Below are 17839 nucleotides of genomic sequence, written 5' to 3' on the forward strand. Positions count from 1 at the left end.
GAACTCTATTGAAACGCTGATGTCGAGCGGGTGAAACAAAGGGCACGGGGGGGGGGGAGCTACACGGAGCCTGCTTATCCGGGGCTTGACTGGACGCCCTCGCTGACACTCCGCCTCCCCAAAGACCCCTCCTTGGGGTTTCTCAGTTTGGCGGGGTAATGCCGATGGAATTCCGCTACCAGGTTGGGGGCTTTTACGTGCACAGCGGACACCCACTCATCGTGGCTGGAGTTCAGATGTTTCCAATGCACAAGATACTCCAGCTGGCCCCGCCGCACCCGAGAATCTAACACCTTGGAGATCTCAAAGTGCTGTTCCCCTTGCACCATAATTGGGGTCGCAGCTGCTGGTTCCGGGTGCCATTCAGGGGCCAGTACAAAGGGTTTTAACAGACTCACATGGAATACTGGGTGCACCCCCTGTAAGGTTTTTGGCAGTTCCAACTCCACAGTAACCTCATTGATAACCTGGGAGATTGGGAACAGCCCCACAAATTTTTGACTCAGTTTCTTGCACAGACGTAAAGACCTGAAATTTTTGGTGGAAAGGTATACCTTCCCTCCGACCTTTAATTCCCATTGGGGCGCCCTGTGTTTGTCTGCCTGCGTCTTGTATCTCTCCTTCGCCTGCTCCAAATTTTTTATAAGCCAGGGCCAAGTGTTCCTCACTGTGTTGGCCCATACTGACACCTCGGGGGGGGGGGGTCGCCACTCAGCGGGAGGGGTACGGCTCCTAAGGGCCCGAATTCCATTCCATAGACCGCTTTGAAAGGGCTTATACCAGTAGCAGAGTGTACCGAGTTATTATAGGCATATTCCGCCAATGGCAGCAGGTCGACCTGAAGTGGGTCGTGCTGTTCAGATGACAGGCTCTTAGAATGTTTCACTTACTGAGAAGTGAAGGTATCTTATTCAGCCAGTCATTGATTAAGCAGGACTCAACAACTTTACTTACTTTTAAAAAGCAAGTCTTTTTATTGATAAAAATGCAGATTATCAAGTCTTTAACACTTCTATAAAATGCAGATTATCAAGTCTTTAACACTTCTACAAAAACTCTTATAAAAATACAATGTATGTATGTACAATATATGCAGTAAAAGCAAGCAAGTCTTACATACTATTCAGTTTCAAAATCCAACTTCTAAAATATAACAGTCAAATTATTCTGATTCAGTTCCAAGTATCTAATTCACAAAGTCTAGAGTAAAGTATTTAAACCATACATATCATTCAGCCTTTTCTGAGAGCCTTTTGGAAGGTTCTAAATCTCTGGGCTAACTGTAGCTGTATTTACACTGTTTCTAGACTCATTAAGAGTGAAGAGAAATCTTTTATCCCCACTTTCTTATCCATCAAGAGGGATACCTTTTATTCCCTCTGTCAGATATGATGAGCAGTTCAGTAATGTTTTAGTAGCAGCTGCTCAGCTCTCCACGACCATATATGGGCTTCCTTTCCTTTCAGTCTATTTTGCTTAAAGTATAAACACTTATTTCTGAGTTTCATGATCACATTATATGCATAATTTTTACACCATCCTCTTTGTTAGGACAATACACATTAAATGAGACTACTTAGAAATATGTAGCACAACATTTAACTATATAACTCATAAAACACAATTATAATTTACATTTATCACTTGCAAAGTGACATTGTTTACATTGGTCAGTTGCATAGCCTTGAGTGAGATTACAGAAGAGCAAGAAAGCATATTATTCATATCTTTGAGAGAACTTTAATGCCTTTAAGCTATAAAAAGCAAAGTTTAAGCTATTAATGCACTCTTAGTACATTAAGATATCTTGAGACCTTGAGAAGGGCAAAAGTGTTCTGCTTTTGAGATTCTGACAGCTGGCAGCTGAATCAGAAAGGTGATTTTGGTTACATCTTATTGATAGATAAGGAAAGGTGCTCTGCTCTTCCCCTTCAAGGACAAGACCAGAGTGACATAATTAGTTAGCTTCTTGATAGAGCTGACCTTGAGAGAATTCTGTCAGCATTTTGTAAGCTGACAGGCTTTTCATTACACATTACACAAACTTCTGCAGTATGTGGCTCAGTTTGCATGTTATGTTCAAGCTCTACATATGGAATTACATGGAATTAATTCTGCACATGTTCACAAAATACCATGATTATGTCAGAGACCGTGACAGACCCAATTGTCCTGGTGGTAATTTACAAAACAGTGCATGCAACACTCTACTACAGCTTTAACCCTTTCGGTCTGCCCATCTGTCTGTGGGTGATAGGCCAAAGACAAACCCTGTTGCACACTCACAAGTCCTAAAAATGCTTTCCAAAACTTTGACACGAAAACGGACCCCCTGTCACTCATGACCTTCTGCGGAAAGCTGTGTAATCTGAAGATCTGGTGCACAAATAAGCGAGCCAGTTTGTGTGCAGAGGGCATCCCCTCGCACAGAACGAGATGAACTTGCTTTGAGAAGAGATCTGTGCCGTAAGGGCATGCTTAATAGCCATGGCTTCCTTTCCCCCAATCGGCCAGTTTAGCTCCGGGCCGGAGAATTTCCTTAAAATTTCCATGAAATGGCCCATCCTCCCACACTGGAGACATGCTCCTTCCTTGAAACGGCGTGCCCTGTCCAGGCTGAAGGCCCCTTGGTTCCTTCTGTCTCGCCGCAGTTCAGCTGCAGTGCCCCCTTTGGCGGGAGCTGCAGGGGGTACCTTTGACGGGCTATCCTTGGAGAACTGGAGGGTTAGCTTGCGATTCTCCACCAAGGCCGCCAGTTTAATCCAGTCCTCTACCGACTCTGGGTCTCCCAGGGTTAAACAGCCGTCCAGCACTTCCCAACGCAGTCGTTCGCGGAAGTGCTGGACCTTGGTGGCTGCACTCCATGCCCTTATCTTGCAGGATAGCGATTGAAAGTCCTGGGCGTACTCACTTACTGAGTGGGCCCCCTGCTTCAAATGACGCATGGCAATCTTTGCCTTCTCCCCCCCTATGAGGGTCCTCGAAATGGGGTCGCAAAGCAGACATAAAGTCATTCAGGGACTTCAAGACCCTGGGCATAGTCTCTGCCACCGTCACTGCCCATTCCACTGCCTCCTTCTCTAGTAGGCTGATCACTTACTTGACCCGGGCTTCCTCCGAGGGAAAGGTCTCTCCTTGATCCTTCATGAAACCAGACACTTGGAGTAGGAAATGGGGTAGCTGTGTGCTGGATCCGTCGAAGAACACCTTCAGATCCCTGGCAGTAGGGCGCCTGGGTGGGGGCGCCTCCCTGCAGACGGGTGGTTCCGCGGCAGGTAGGGAGCTGGCTCGGGGTTGCTGCGAGGGCTGTCTGAGCTCTCTCACTACCCCCAAAAATGCAGTCAAATTCCTCTGCAGAGCGCACAGCTGTGCCTGCAGGTCCTGGTTCTGTAGGGTCAACGTCTGGTTCTGTTCATGTAGCAGGATAATTTCCTCCGTGGTGATGGCGGCTGGGGTGGTCATAGCATGGATGATTGAGGGTCCTTCCAACCATTCTCTAGGCACAACCTCTCGGTTCCACTCTTCCCCTTCACCGTACCAGGTGGTTAGCGGTCCCGGTAGAAACCGCCACATGGGTCCGATGCTGCCCGTTCGCTGGCCCCGACTCTCCGTCGCTGCTCTGCTTGCGTGGGCAAGGAGGTCCACATCGGCATCCCAGGGAAGTCGGTAAGCCTGGGCAGGCGCTGCTCCAGGGTCGTTTCTTCCAGACCAATATCGATAAGGAGGGTTGCCCCTCGTTCGTCGCTCTGGCGGAGGTCTTCCCCCATAAGGAGCGACTGTGTGGATCGCGCAGACATACTAATACTAACTATTTACTAAACACAAAAATAAAAAAGAAAGCTAAGGAATTCTGAGATTCTGACCTACTGTCAGACTTCAGTACCTCGTTGCATCTCAGTAATAGTAAACTTCACTCCAGACGTTGCAGAGAGTTTAAAGTTTTATTTAAGAAAGCAAACGGGTTCAGTAGGTCTATACAAACTTAAGGTCACAATACAGATGGGGGAAATACTGGTTGTCTTTATAGGGGACATACAATAGGATTGATTACACTAATGTCAGAACACAAAAGGCTGAGGTGCAGCGGAGCTGTCTTGGATGGGAAGGATACAAGTTTACAATAAGGAGGTGTTTGCCGGAGATTACCCATTAGACACATACTTGTGAAATTGACTATTAAACGACCGGGCGATCTTTCGGCTCTCAGGCATTGTTCCGTGGCCCCAGAGGCTTCACAACGGAACTCTATGGAAACGCTGATGTCGAGCGGGTGAAACAAAGGGCACGGGGGGGGGGGGAGCAACACGGAGCCTGCTTATCCGGGGCTCGACTGGACGCCCTCGCTGACACTAATCGTTAGGGAAATCTGCTCCCTCCAGTTCATATCACTTGCTGGGGAGGCCAGAGAGGTGGATGCTGTTGCAGCTTTCCTGCCTGTGGGCTTCTTAGAGGCAGCTGGTCGGCCACCATGTGAACAGACTGCTGGACTTGATGGGCCTTTGGTCCGGCATTCAGTGTGGCTCCTCTTACATTCTTATACCACCTGCCGTGTTGAAAACAAGGCGACTGTTCCTTTGGCCCCATTATAAGTTTGGCCTGTTTTCTCAGATAAAGAGTCCAAGCTGTCCAGGTGATCATATGCAGTCTCTTTGACAAATTCACTTGCAAGTGCGCTAACTGTCTCCTCTCTGTATTTCTGGAAGGCCAAATGTTTTCAAATGAGAGCCAGACATGGCTGGAACACAATCGTCAGTAATTCTGATGACTCGATTAGAAATTGGGTAGTTATTTAGTTTATTTAAAATATCTCTGCTGCCTTTCCACCCCATTCAGGCTCCCCCAGGTGGTGAACGTTAGAACGTTTCAAATATTAAAAGACTTTTCAAATGCATGGAGACATCGTGAACAACTAAAACATATAAACACATGAAACTATACAAAGGAAGGATAAGAGTCAGCGAGGGGACGCTCGCCAAAAAGCTAACAAAAAAAAAACCTGTTCCCCCTCTGGCGGAAGTCAATGATGGAGAGAGACAGATCTGTGGGCGGGTGGGGGAAGTACATCGTTTCACTATCTGGATTGTATATTCTGACTTGATTTGAAATGAAAAACACTTGCAGAATACTAGCAAACAGAGTTTTGTAGCGCTTTCAGAAGGTAGACGTGTCAGTCTGCAGGAGAACAGCCAAATTTGAGTGAAGGAGCGCCTTGGAGACCAAGAAGCTTTTCCGAGTATCTGGGGAAGGGAGTTTTGATTCTCGAAAGCTGATAGCCCCAAAAGGTTTGTTGGTCTCTGAAGTGCTGCTGGACTCAAATCTAGATGTTGTCACATTTGAGGTGACTCTGTGACTGCCGATTCCTCAACAGTATTACTCTGTTGAGCATCATCCTCGGGAAGACCTCTTCAGTGGCAAACTTGTCTGAAGGTCTGTGTTGTAAAGGAGGGGATATACTGCCCCACTCCTTGCTAGCACTGCCTCTACCTGTCTGGGGAGGAGGAGGTAAGCCGCTGTGGGTGGAGAAAGGCGGCCACGGTGAAGGAGAGCTTGACTCAAGCGAAGCCATGTTGGGTGCCTCATGAACTCAGAACCTCTGGCAGGGAAGCATCAAACTGCCAGCCTAAGTTGAGCTGGTGTCCGCCTGCCTGGAAAGACCCAGTAAGAAAATAAAGTGGGAAAGGAGTTTTGGCCTGCGCACAAAGGGAGCTGCATTTCCCCAAACACCAAGAGGAATTGGCTGGTCGAAAATTGTTCCTAAGAGATGCGTGTCTTGTGGATTCAGTAATGCCAATGTATTGAGATGAGCCCCGTAGCGCAGAGTGGTAAGCTGCAGTATTGCAGTCCAAGCTCTGTTCACGACCTGAGTTCAATCCCAATGGAAGTCGGTTTCAGGGAGCCGGCTCAAGGTTGACTCAACCTTCCTTCCTTCTGAGGTCGGTCAAATGAGGACCCAGCTTGCTGGGCGTAAAGGGAAGATGACTGGGGAAGGCACTGGCAACCCACCCCACAAACAAAGCCTGCCTAGGAAACGTCGGGATGTGACGCCACCCCATGGGTCAGGAATGACCCGGTGCTTGCACTGGGGACCTTTATCTTTTATTGAGATGGAGACGGGGATCTGAGAAAAGAGCGCTGCGTCAGGCAGGCAGAACTTTTCCTCCCAGGCAGAAGTTCTCAGCGCCCATGGCCATCGGGATAAGAACCGCGTGGTTTCCTTGGCCAGAGGGCATCTACCTGTTGAACCCCACTCCGAAAAGGAGGATCCAAGGAGACAATGCTCCGTCAAGGGGGGGGGGTTTAAAAATGAAGCAAATAAACAATCCCATGGGTTACGAAAGCCACATGAAGTCAGTAGTGGCTGTTGAGGAATAGACGTATTGTTTTCATGGGTTTGCATGCAGTTTTATTCAGCGTTGAGAAAAAGCCTCCCCCCCTCCCGCAGTCTCCAGTGGTGCCGCCCGCCTCCCCTCCCCTCTGCCCCGGGGTCGCAGCCGCGGAGCTGCCCTTTGCAAGGCGAGGACCGGGCAGGCAGGTCGCGGGGCGCCTCCGGGGGGAGCGTCTCGCCTCGTCCCGCACGGCTGCCGGGCTGGCTGGGGCTGCCTGCCGGAGAGGTCGAGCTGCTGCCGCCCCTTCGCCCCCCGAGGAGTGGAGAGGGAGGGACGGGGGGCTCTGAAGCCGGGCGAGCTTGGAGCAGGTGGGGAGACATGCCTGGCGGCTCGGTAAGCGCTTCCCTCCGCGCCTCCCCCCCCCCCATCGCCTTTCGTGCCGGGGGGTTCCCCTCTCCCGACTTACTCCTTTTCTGCTTGGGCTTCAAGCAAGGGCTGGGGGGCTGTGCCAAGGGCGCATTCTGCGTACGCTCAGGAGCCCCCTGCAGTTGTGGGCTGGTTTCCTGCGCTCCAGGTCTGAGGTGGGGCTTTTGCAAAATGCGTGGAAATCCAGCCCGAAAGGCGCCCGTCTGAGCTGCACACCGAAGAAGACCCGCTTTCAAGGCGCCGCTGTAGCCAGCGGGGCGGCTCTGGCGGGACTGGCCGGCTTCGGGTTGCACCGACGGGGTGGGGGGATCACCTTTTGGATCCCCCCCCCTTGCTAGAAAGTCCCTGGGAAAATACCGGAAAGGGTCTGGTGCAGCAACCGGGCGACTCTCTGGACTGATTATCACAGAGAGGCTGAAGTCTTCTTTTCTTATGAGTGTGTGCAAAGTGCCTTCAAGTCGCAGCCCACTTATGGCGACCCCCTTTTGGGGGTTTTCATGGCAAGAGACTAACAGAGGTGGTTTTGCCAGTGCCTCCCTCTGCACAGCAACCCTGGACTTCCTTGGTGGTCTCCCATCCAAATACTAACCAGGGCTGACCCTGCTTAGCTTCTGAGATCTGATGAGATCAGGCTAGCCTGGGCCGTCCAGGTCAGGGCCTGGTTTCTTATGGAGGACTGTAAACTGTCCACAGGGGGAAAGTCTTTTCTTAGACGGGTCGGTGCCGGGAACCTTGGGAGGGAAGGCGACATGGTGGCCAAAGAATCTTTCCTCACTACAAAGATACAGGACATCCTTCTGAGGTTCTCCCCCCTCTGAATACCTGTATTTATACCCCTTTTTGCATCATTCCTACATCATCTCCTTTCCCACCACTTAACGGAGCATAGCAACACCATGCATCCAATCTGCAGGGAGAGAATTCATACTGAGGGTGAAATTCTTGAGTCCCAACAAGGGTTTTTACTATCCAGATTGCTTACTTGGAGGCAGAAAAAAGTTCTAAGACAACTTTATTGTGCCGTGGTCAAATAATCCTTCCTAACTATTCTTTTGAGTCGCACCCCTTCAAATACATGTATTTATACCCCGTTTTTACATCATTGTTATATCATCTCTTTTTCCACCACTAACAGAGCATAGCAATGCAATGCATCCATTTATCTACCAGGACTCGCTTCCCTAGGTAATGGCCTACAATGGATTTGTGTCCTTAATTTCTAATAAGCAGCTTCTTGTCCTTCCACTAACTCCTCTGGTTAAAGGAAAAAATGGCATTGCTCATGCCGATAGACACATTTTTGCTTCAAGACCATGGAGTCAAGAGAACTCTGTCTGTTCCGCAAAATCACATAGTGTTTATAGCATATTTTGGTTGCATGAGGGTCTGGGGCCTGCTTGTTTTACTGCCACACCACACACACACCCAGATGCCCCTGCCTTCTTGTCCATCCTTTCCCTTTTCACTCTTGGGGCGACCTTGGACAATTGTTCTCTCTTTCTCAGGAGCCCGTGAGTTTTGAAGATGTGGCCGTGTATTTTACAGAAGGGGAGTGGGCCCTGCTGGATCCAGAGCAAAGAGCCCTCTATGAGGAGGTCATGCAGGAGAACTACAGCGCCATGGCCTCCCTTGGTAAGGGTCCCTGCCCACTCATTTCCTGGGCCCATGGATTCCCACGGGGTTCAGGCCTCAATAGCCAATGTGGCAAGATGGTCACCTTTTCTTTCCCCATCAAACTGCTTTGGGCCACTCTGGGGTCCTTTGGAAGATTATCAGTGAAAGGATCAGACATGGCAGACAATGTTCCCTGAAAGTCGGCTTGCCCGCTGTTGGCTGACCAAACCCTGCATTGTGCTCTGGGGCAAGGGGTGGGGGAGAGCTCTGAGTATGTTTTAGGGCCTGGTCTGGGTTGGTGTGGGACACGATGCCACCCGGTGGTTCTCCTCAGTGCTCTAACTGGCCTGGATTCACTCTTGAGAATTGGCCTAGAAACCTCTGCAGTGCGCAGGTGAACAGGGCTCTATGAGACCAATAAGGTTGCTGAGTATGTTCATATGGTGGGGATTCCTCAGCAGAGACGTCGAAGTGGAAAAGCCTTCCCTAGAGGCAGGGAGCTTGCAAGCCACTTGCCTATTGCAGGCCAAAGACGTGTGCCAAGATTAAAGCCAGAAGAATTGTGCTTCCAAGCTCTGTCTTAGTCCATCGCTTGTCTGTGCACAGCAGGATCTGCACCTTCTTCCCCCTCTTCGATTGACAAATGAAAATCAGCTCTGGCTTCACCAACTGTGAGCCATGACAGAGATACAAAAGTGCTCCTGACCCTTTCTTCTGTTTCCTTCCAGCCAGAAATGCAGGATATCCAGTTCCAAAGCCATACCTGATCTTCCACCTCGAAGGAGGGGAGGTGATTAGGCTACCTGATCCGCCAGAGATTGCCGAGAGGCAGGAGGCTTCAGTCTCCAGCTCAGGTAAGGAGTCTGCAGTGCCAGCTGAGATTTCCCTTGCCGATGGTGGCGTGGGCCATTTTCCCTCCACCCCTCACAGTATTAAATGCACACAGAAATGGTTAGAGGTTTGTCTCCGCCTCCTGTGGCAGCCATTTCCAGTTGTGGCCCACCACTCTCTGTCAGAATTGCAAAGGCCCTGGGAGGCTTAAAAAACTGGGGACTCCTGCTTGAAATGTTCCAGTAAAACGTCCTCAGCTGTACTTGGAGAAGAGGAATGCGAAGCAAGGATCAGTCAGTAATCTTTAAGCAGCCATTGGATGCAACCAGTAAAAGTGAAGTCCGAAGTCCTCCAAATCCAGTGTATTGAAGACACCATAGATGTTCTAAAGCATAATACTATGACCATCCACGACATTATTCTTAACATAGTTCCATCTGTGGATGCTTAAATCCAGAGACTGCATCCACAAAGTTATAAGACAGATATTTCTACAAACAAGAGAAAAGCCCCATGTATTATAAAAATCTGAAAACTTTTAAAAAAAATACACCAGGGGTTTAAAATCCCCCCCCAAATACTAGCTGTTACCTTTATGAAATGAATTCCCTCTGAGACCTCAGAAGCCATTCTGGAGGTTGTTGTGGAGGCAACCACAACAATAATGCCAGCCTTTAAACCTTAGTTTCCTAGGAAAAAAGGAGGGGAGGGGCAGGGCCCTTACCAAGTCCACCCCTGCTCCCCTACCTCCTGCCCTGGAAGGAGGATTCATCAGGCTCAGGGCCAGCTCCAACCAGGCAACTTGCGCCATGCCGCTTGCCCAATTTACCCAGTGCTGCTTTCATACCAAGGACGTCCCATGTTTCAGCCGCCTGAATGGTGCTTCTTTTAATGTTTCCACATGACATCACCTTCTGTTTTTGCACGGACCATAATAAGTAGCCGTTGCTTCTACAAAAAAACCAACAACCATCTTGTTTTGTTTTAAGTTTTTAAAAATGGTGTTTCCTGGGGGGGGGGGACACCGTCAGCAGGAGCAGTTTCTTGTGTCTGAAGGGGAAACAGCAGTAATTGCAGGACTTTGTTGTCTCTCTTTTCATTTGCGGATGACCGTAGGGGGCCGGTCCTTTGCAGAAATTTGCAAAACAGAAGAGAATCCCCTGCCTTTTAGACAAAAGGGAGGGGAATTCCAGAAGTGTCTGGAGATGTCTTTGCAAGTACATGGAATTAAAAGAAGTTTTGTAAAAGGTATTGTGTATTTCTATGCAGCAATACCCATGGGCCTCAAAACAAAACAGGGTGGGCTGAGAATCCTGAGGGCTGAGCCAGTGTGGTATAAGGTTAAAAGAGTCAGAGTAGTATTTGGGAGGCCCAGGTTTGAATCCCCAGTTGTGCCATGGAAGCTTGCTAGGTGACCTTGGGCCAGTCACAATCTCTCAGCCTAAACTACCTCACAGGGTTGTTGTGAGGATAAAATAGAGGAAAGGAAAAGAATGTAAGCTGCTTTGGGTCCCCATGGGGGAGAAAGGTGGGGTATAAATCAAGTAAGTAAATATTTTTTTTAAATATTATTAAAAATAATAAATTAATTAATTGCATGATAACACAAGCGGAAGAAAACTGATAACCTGGAATGTCTGGATTCTCCATTTCAAGGCTGATTTAACACAGAATGGCATGAGCAGCCAGACTGTTCCCTAGTAGAATCAGCCCAGGTGTGGCGATGGCTGTCACTGGGTGCCGCACAGCTTGTCTGGGCCCAGAAGGAGCCTCCGTACAACTTGTGCGACTTGGCCAAAGAGCCTGGCAGTGCCCTCCACGCAACTCCTCTGAGCAGTTTGTATTGTACAACATTTGAAAGTTGGCCAGACTTGGGAAAGAGGAAATAATGTGGGGAGGGAGATACAGGAGGAAATGAAGTGACCCCAGAAGTCCTTGTGGGTTCCCTGCTTGTAATGTCCACATTTGGTCCTTAGCTGCTACCTTCTGACAAGAAGGGAAGAATGTGAATATGTTCATTACTTTTCTCCCAAATAGGTGCTGAGCAGGTCAAAGAGAAGGAGAAATCTCTGCCAGCAGAAAATGCTCCACCGGTGACCCCAAAAGGGACAGAATTGCACTGGGTCATAAAGGGAACTTCCCAGGATCAGAGGGGAGGGGAACAATCTGAGACTCAGGAAAGTCCAGGGAGGTCCCAACAAAAACGTCCTCAGAAGAAAGTCAGTTTTTGTGTGGAAAGCCATAATGACCACCATGAAGAAAGAGTCCAAGAGGGGAGTCGCAAAGATGGGACTCAGAAGCCACTCAAAGATCAGGCAAGAGCCTCCTCCCTTTATACCAGCAATGCAACGCATGCAGTAGCAAAACGGTTTCAATGCTCAAACTGTGGGAGAAACTTCATGTATCACAGTGTACTTGTTATACACGAGCGAACCCACACAGGGGAGAAACCCTTTGCGTGCTCAGTCTGTGGGAAATGTTTCAGATGCAGATCAACCCTTTTTCACCATCAGAGGGTGCACACAGAAGAAAAACCCTATAAATGTTCCGATTGTGGGAAAAGTTTTAAAACGGCTTCATATTTCAAAGGTCACAAAAAGGTCCACACAGGAGAGAAAGTGTTCAACTGTCTAGAATGTGGGAAAGGATTTATAACAAAACCTAAACTTATTCGACATGAGAGAATCCACACCGGAGAGAAACCATACTCTTGTTCAGAGTGCGAGAAGAGCTTCAGCGTAAAATCAAGCCTCCTTCAACATATGAGAATGCACACCGGAGAGAAACCGTACAAATGTTCACTCTGCGGGAAGAGCTTCAGCGTAAAATCAAGCCTTGCTGTGCATGAGAAATTCCACCCAGGAAAGGAATCCCATCAGTGTTCAGAGTGTGGGAAAAGCTTCAACAATCCTTTACGCTTCCTGAAACATCAGAAGATCCACACAGGTGAAACTCCCTATAAATGCTTGGAGTGTGGGAAAAGCTTTGCCTCAAAGCGCAGTCAAGAGCAACATCAAAGAATCCACACAGGAGAGAAACCATACCAGTGTCTGGACTGTGGGAAGAGATTCAGTTATCAATCAAACCTGCAGGTACATAAAAAAAGACACACTGGAGAGAAACCCTTTAAATGTATGGAGTGCGGCAAAGGCTATATTACTAGTTCAGGCCTCATATACCACCATAAAATCCACACAGGAAATAAACAATCTGAATGCTCAGATGAGGGGGAAGGTTCCAGAAAGAGGACTGATCTGCCCCAATGTAAGAGAGCCCGCACACAGGGAAAAACCTTTTCAATGTTTACAGTGTGGGAAGACGTTTGTGAAGAAAGCAAATCTGGCTGCGCACAAGAAAATGCACAGATGAGAAGCATTAGAAAACAAGCTGAAAAGGAATCTTTGCTGAGGTCATAAATAATTATGGGTTGAAAAGTCTGTTGTGAGTTAATCTTTGTCCAACTCAGTTTCCACCAACAAAAACATAAAGAGCAAAATTTTTATGGTAGCAGGGGAATGGTGTAGACATAGTTTATCTTGATTTCAGTAAGACTTTTGATAAAGTTCCCCATAATATTCTTGTTGACAAATTGGGAAAATGTCGTTGAGATCCTATTACTGTTAGGTGGATCTGTAACTGGTTGACACCCAAAGAGTGCTTGTTAATGGTTCCTCATCCACTTGGAGAGGAGGGACTAGTGGAGTTCCTCAGGAATCTGTTCTGGGCCCTGTGTTGTTCAACATCTTTACAAATGATTTGGGTGAAGGAATAGAGGGGATGTTTATTAAATTTGCAGATGATACTAAATTGGGAGGGGTAGCAAATACGGTAGAAGACAGAGCCAGGATACTGGCTGATCTTGACAGGTTGGAGAATTGGGCTAAACCCAATAAAATGCATTTCAACAGAGATAAATGTAAAGTTCTGCATTTAGGTGGGAAAAATCAAATAATTATAAAATGGGTGAGACATGTCTGAGCAGTAGTGTGTGTGCAAAGGATCTTGGGGTATTAATAGACCAAACACTGAACATGAGTCAGCAGTGTGATGTGGTAGCTAAAAAGGCAAATGCGATCTTGGGCTGCATCAACAGTACTATAGTGTCCAGATCACATGAAGCTCTTCTCTGCTCTGGTTAGACCTCACCAAGAGTACTGTGTTCAGTTTTGAGCACCACAATTTAAGAAGCATATAGACAAGCTGGAATGTGTCCAGAGGAGGGCGACAAAAATGGTGAGGGGTCTGGAGACCAAGTCCTATGAAGAAAGGTTAAAGGAGCTGGGTATGTTTAGCCTGAAGAGGAGAAGACTGAGAGGTTATATGATAACCACCTTTAAGTACTCGAAGGGCTGTCACATAGAGTGTGGTGCTGAATTGTTTTCTGTTGCCCCAGAAGGTTCAATAGAGCATGCCAAAGTACCAACAGAATCAATACTCTTAACTTTAGATGTAACATCTTTATATACTAAAATACCTCATGATGAAGCCCGCATAATGGCAGAGGAAATATTTGACTCTAGAATTTCAGTGAGCCCCTCCAACAATGGAGGGATGTAAGCAGTGGGGTCCCTCAGGGAACTGTATTGGGACCGGTGCTTTTCAACCTGTTCATCCGTGACCTGGAGTTGGGGGTGAAAAGCGAGGTTGCCAAGTTTGCAGATGACACCAAATTATTTAGAGTGGTTAAAACAAGAACAGACTGTGAAGAGCTCCAAAAGGATCTCTTCAAACTGGAAGAATGGGCATTAAAATGGCAAATGAGATTCAATGTGCGCAAGTGAAAAGTAATGAACGTTGGGGCACAAAAAATCCCAACTTCACATATACACTGATGGAATCTGTGCTGGAAGCGACAGACCAAGAAAGGGGGTAGTGGATAGCTCAATGAAGATGTCAACCCATTTGTGAAAAAGGCAGATTTCATGCTGGCCATAATTAGACGAGGATCAAAAATAAAACTGCTGCTTTCATACTGCCTTTGTACAAATCTGTGTTGAGACCACACTTGGAATACTGTGTACAGTTCTGGTCACCACACCTAAAAAAAGAATATTGCAGAGCTTGAGAAGGTGTAGAAAAGAGCAACCAAAATGGTCAGAGGACTAGAGCAACTCCCCTATGAGTAGGCTTGCCAGGCCCCGTAACTCCACTGGCGGGAGCTTTCTCGGGACCTGGCTGCGGAGCCTGGCTCCATAGAGTTTTAGCTGGTGTTGTGTCCACGTCGCGTCCGGGCGCGTGCAGCACCAATGTGCACATGTGTGTCTTGCCCGCTGGCCCTCAGCTGGTCAGCGGGCAGCTCGGTGGTTGGGTGGGATTTTACTCGCCACCACCAGGCACTTGGCAACCCTACCTATGAGGAGCAGTTAAAACGCTTAGAGATGTTTAACTTGGAAGGGTGGTTAAGGGGAGACATGATAGGAGCTATAAAATGTCTATAAAATATAGGATGTCTATAAAATTCTGCATGGTGTGGAGAGAGTAGACAGGGAGAAGCTCTTCTCCCTCTCCCATAATACCAGAACACAGGGTCATCTGCTGAAGCTGGAGGGTGAGAGATTCAAAGCATAAAAGGAAGCATTTGTTCACACAATGCATAGTTAAACTGTGGAACTCCCTGCCCCAGGATGTGGTGATTACTGCCAATTCGGAAGGCTTTAAGAGGGGAGTGTGCATGTTCATGGAGGAGAGGGGTATTCATGGCTACTAGTCATGATGCATCCCTATTCTCTCCAGGATCAGAGGAGCATGCCTAGTATACTAGGTGCTGTGCAACCCAGGCAGAATAATGGTGCTGCAGTTGTCAGGTTTGTGGGCTTCCTAGAGGCAGCTGGTTGGCAGCCTAACCACTGATCACCTCCTGTTGACCCCATTCTCAGCTGACTCAACACCAGAGACGGGTCTACTGTGGAACTAATGAAGCTTAAGCTTCAGGGCCCCTAATCCTGGAGGGCCCCCCTGAAGCAACTTTTTTTAAATGAGTGAATTTCTCCACAAAATCTATGGGTTTTTTTAGTGATAGAATCATAAGCCAATGGCTTGAAGTACTTAATACTGACCTTAAAATATGTTCTAATACCCATTTCACATGGCCTCAAAATGTCCCTGTAATTGGTCAAATTTCAAAATCTTCTCGGGGGCTTGCAGTGCCCGAATCCCAAGCTGTATGGGCTCTCTGAGCTCGAATCCATTCATAGCCTACATTTGGGCAGCTGGATCCTTAAATCCTTCGTGGGTGCACGACTTAATAGTTCTATAGTTTTATTTCATCACTGTATGGCCCATTTTCCAGGACTCCACCCCACCACCCTCTTCTCCACCATTTGGGCCTGGAGGTCCTCGCAAGGGCAGCTGGGCCTTTTGGACCTTGTTGGATGTTGCCCTATTGTTGCTGGTTGCAAAGGGGCTCCCAGAAGAGTTCAAGCTTCAGCCCCCCCCCCCCAAATGTAGGTCCGCCACTGCTCAACACTAACTTGAGACGAGGGGGACTTTTCAGGGCCAATTTTATGGCCAACGTCCCTGTGAGCGGGCCTATCAGGAAGAAAAGCGGGGGAGGTCGGTTTCAACGAAGCCAGTAAATAATCTATAGGTCATGGAAGCTAATGTGGTGTTGCAGGAGAGTGTTACGTATACCCTGGACCGCCAAAAAACCAAATCTGGGTTTTAGATCAAATCAAGCCTGAACTGACCCTAGAAGCTAAAATGACTAAACTGAGGCTGTCGTACTTTGGACATATTATGAGAAGACAAGAGTCACTGGAAAAGACCATAATGCTAGGGAAAGTTGAAGGCAGCAGGAAAAGAGGAAGACCCAACAAGAGATGGACTGACTCAATAAAGGAAGCCACAGCCCTCCGTTTGCAAGATCTGAGCAAGGCTGTTAAGGATAGGACACTTTGGAGGACAATGATTCATAGGGTCACCATGAGGGGGAAACGACTTGACGGCACTTAACACACACGCATTCGATGCCAAGAAAACGCCTGCTTCCCCCCCCCTCCTCCAGCTGCCTCAAGTGGTGCAGTCCACTTCCCCTTCTCCTGTGGGTCATTTTGCACTGCGGGTCTGCAGTCCAAAGAGTTTCCCTTTGCAACTCACCTTGCAACGAGGGGAAAGGGTGGCAGGGGGTGGCTGTTTGGGGAGCGCTTCCCAGAGCTGCAGGACAAGAGCCGGAGCAGCGGAGTTGTTTGTACGGCTGCCGCCCCGTCCCCTGAAAGTGGGAAGGGGGAATCTCTGCTGAAGGAAGGAAAGAAACAGGGCAATAGTAGAGGGAGACCAGAGATATCTTTGGGTGGAGGGAAGACATCATTTTGCTATCTGGGTTTTATATGTTGACTTGACTTTAAATGGAAAACACTTGCAGCATACCAGCAAGCAGATTTTTATAGCACTTTCAGGGGGGAAGCCATGACAGTCTGCAGTAGAACAGTTAGATTTGAGTTAAGGTGCACCTTGACCAAGAAGAGTTTCCGAGTATCTGGGGAAGGGAGCTTTGACTCTGGAAAGATGATAGCCTGAAAAGCTTGTTGGTCTCTGAGGTGCTGCTGGACTCGAATCTAGATGTTGTCGCATCTGTGGGGACTCTGTGACTGTGGCGTCCTCTACAGTATTACTCCATTGAGCATCATCCTTACTGCATACATAACACTTAGGAAGACCTCTTCAGTGGCAAACTTGTCTGAAGGTCTGTGTTGTAAAGGAGGTCTGTGTTGTAAAAGAGGGGGTTATACTGCCCCACTCCCTGCTGGCGCTGCCTCCACCTTTCTGGGGTGGAGGAAGTAAGCCGCTGTGGGTCCCCCTCCTTGGGGAGAAAGGTGGCCAGGGTGGAGGAGAAGCTTGACTCAGGCGAAGCCATGTCGTTTGCCTCATGCACCCAGAACCTCTGGCAGGGAAGCCGCAAACTGCCAGCAGGGCTGGAAATACCTGAGGCAGGGCCGGATTTAGGTTTGATGAGTCCTAATCTATTGAAGGTAATGGGGCCCTTTATATGTCCAGCTGTCCTTTGTCAACAACAAATTGTGGCTGTTTTTTGTATTGAATATATGCTGTATGGTAATTTATGGACCTAATAGGTATCTAAAGCCATTTGCACATAACAAAATATGTATTTTATCAAAGTAAAACACTGTTGCTGTATGTAGGTTTTATTTTATTTGGTTTTTATCTTATATTTTGGAAATGTACATCCAGGTTTTATTTTCTTTAAATGTTTTCGGGGGCCCCCAAGAGAGTGGGGCCCTACGCTACAGGTTGTTTAGCTTATAGGTAAATCCGGCACTTTTAAAGGACGTGGAAAAGGAGTCTTGGTCCGGCGCACGGAGGCGGCTGCAGTTTCCCAGACACCGAATGGAAGCGGCTTGTCGAGAGTTGTTGTTGCTCCTGAGATGCGGGTCTTGCGGATCCAGTAATGCCGATGCATTGAGGAGGAGCTCAGAAAAGAGCGCCGCGTCGGGCAGGCACAGCTGTCCCTTGAAGGCAGAAGTTCTCAACTCCCACGATCCTCATGATCATCACCGTGTGGTTTCCTTGGCCAAAGGGCATCTACCTGTTGAGCCCCTCCAAAAAGGAGGAGCCCTGGAGGCAAGGCTCCGGCAAGACAAAGGGGGTATAAATGAAGCAAATAATCCCATGGGCCACGAAAGCCA

At 48.1% G+C, this 17839-nt stretch overlaps 1 protein-coding gene across 1 annotated transcript; it reads left to right on the forward strand.

Moving 5' to 3' along the window:
* Nucleotides 1–6704: 6704 nt before the first annotated feature.
* On the forward strand, nt 6705–17602 carry LOC130472633 (zinc finger protein 664-like). The gene is made up of 6 exons (XM_056844012.1): nt 6705–6719; nt 8258–8384; nt 9095–9220; nt 11235–11290; nt 11711–12461; nt 17460–17602. The coding sequence occupies exons 1-6, from the start codon at nt 6705–6707 to the stop codon at nt 17600–17602; spliced, it is 1218 nt and encodes a 405-aa protein (XP_056699990.1).
* The last annotated feature ends 237 nt before the right edge of the window (nt 17603–17839 follow it).

Source organism: Euleptes europaea, chromosome 1 (assembly GCF_029931775.1).
Source record: "Euleptes europaea isolate rEulEur1 chromosome 1, rEulEur1.hap1, whole genome shotgun sequence".
Classification (NCBI taxonomy): Eukaryota; Metazoa; Chordata; class Lepidosauria; order Squamata; family Sphaerodactylidae; genus Euleptes; species Euleptes europaea.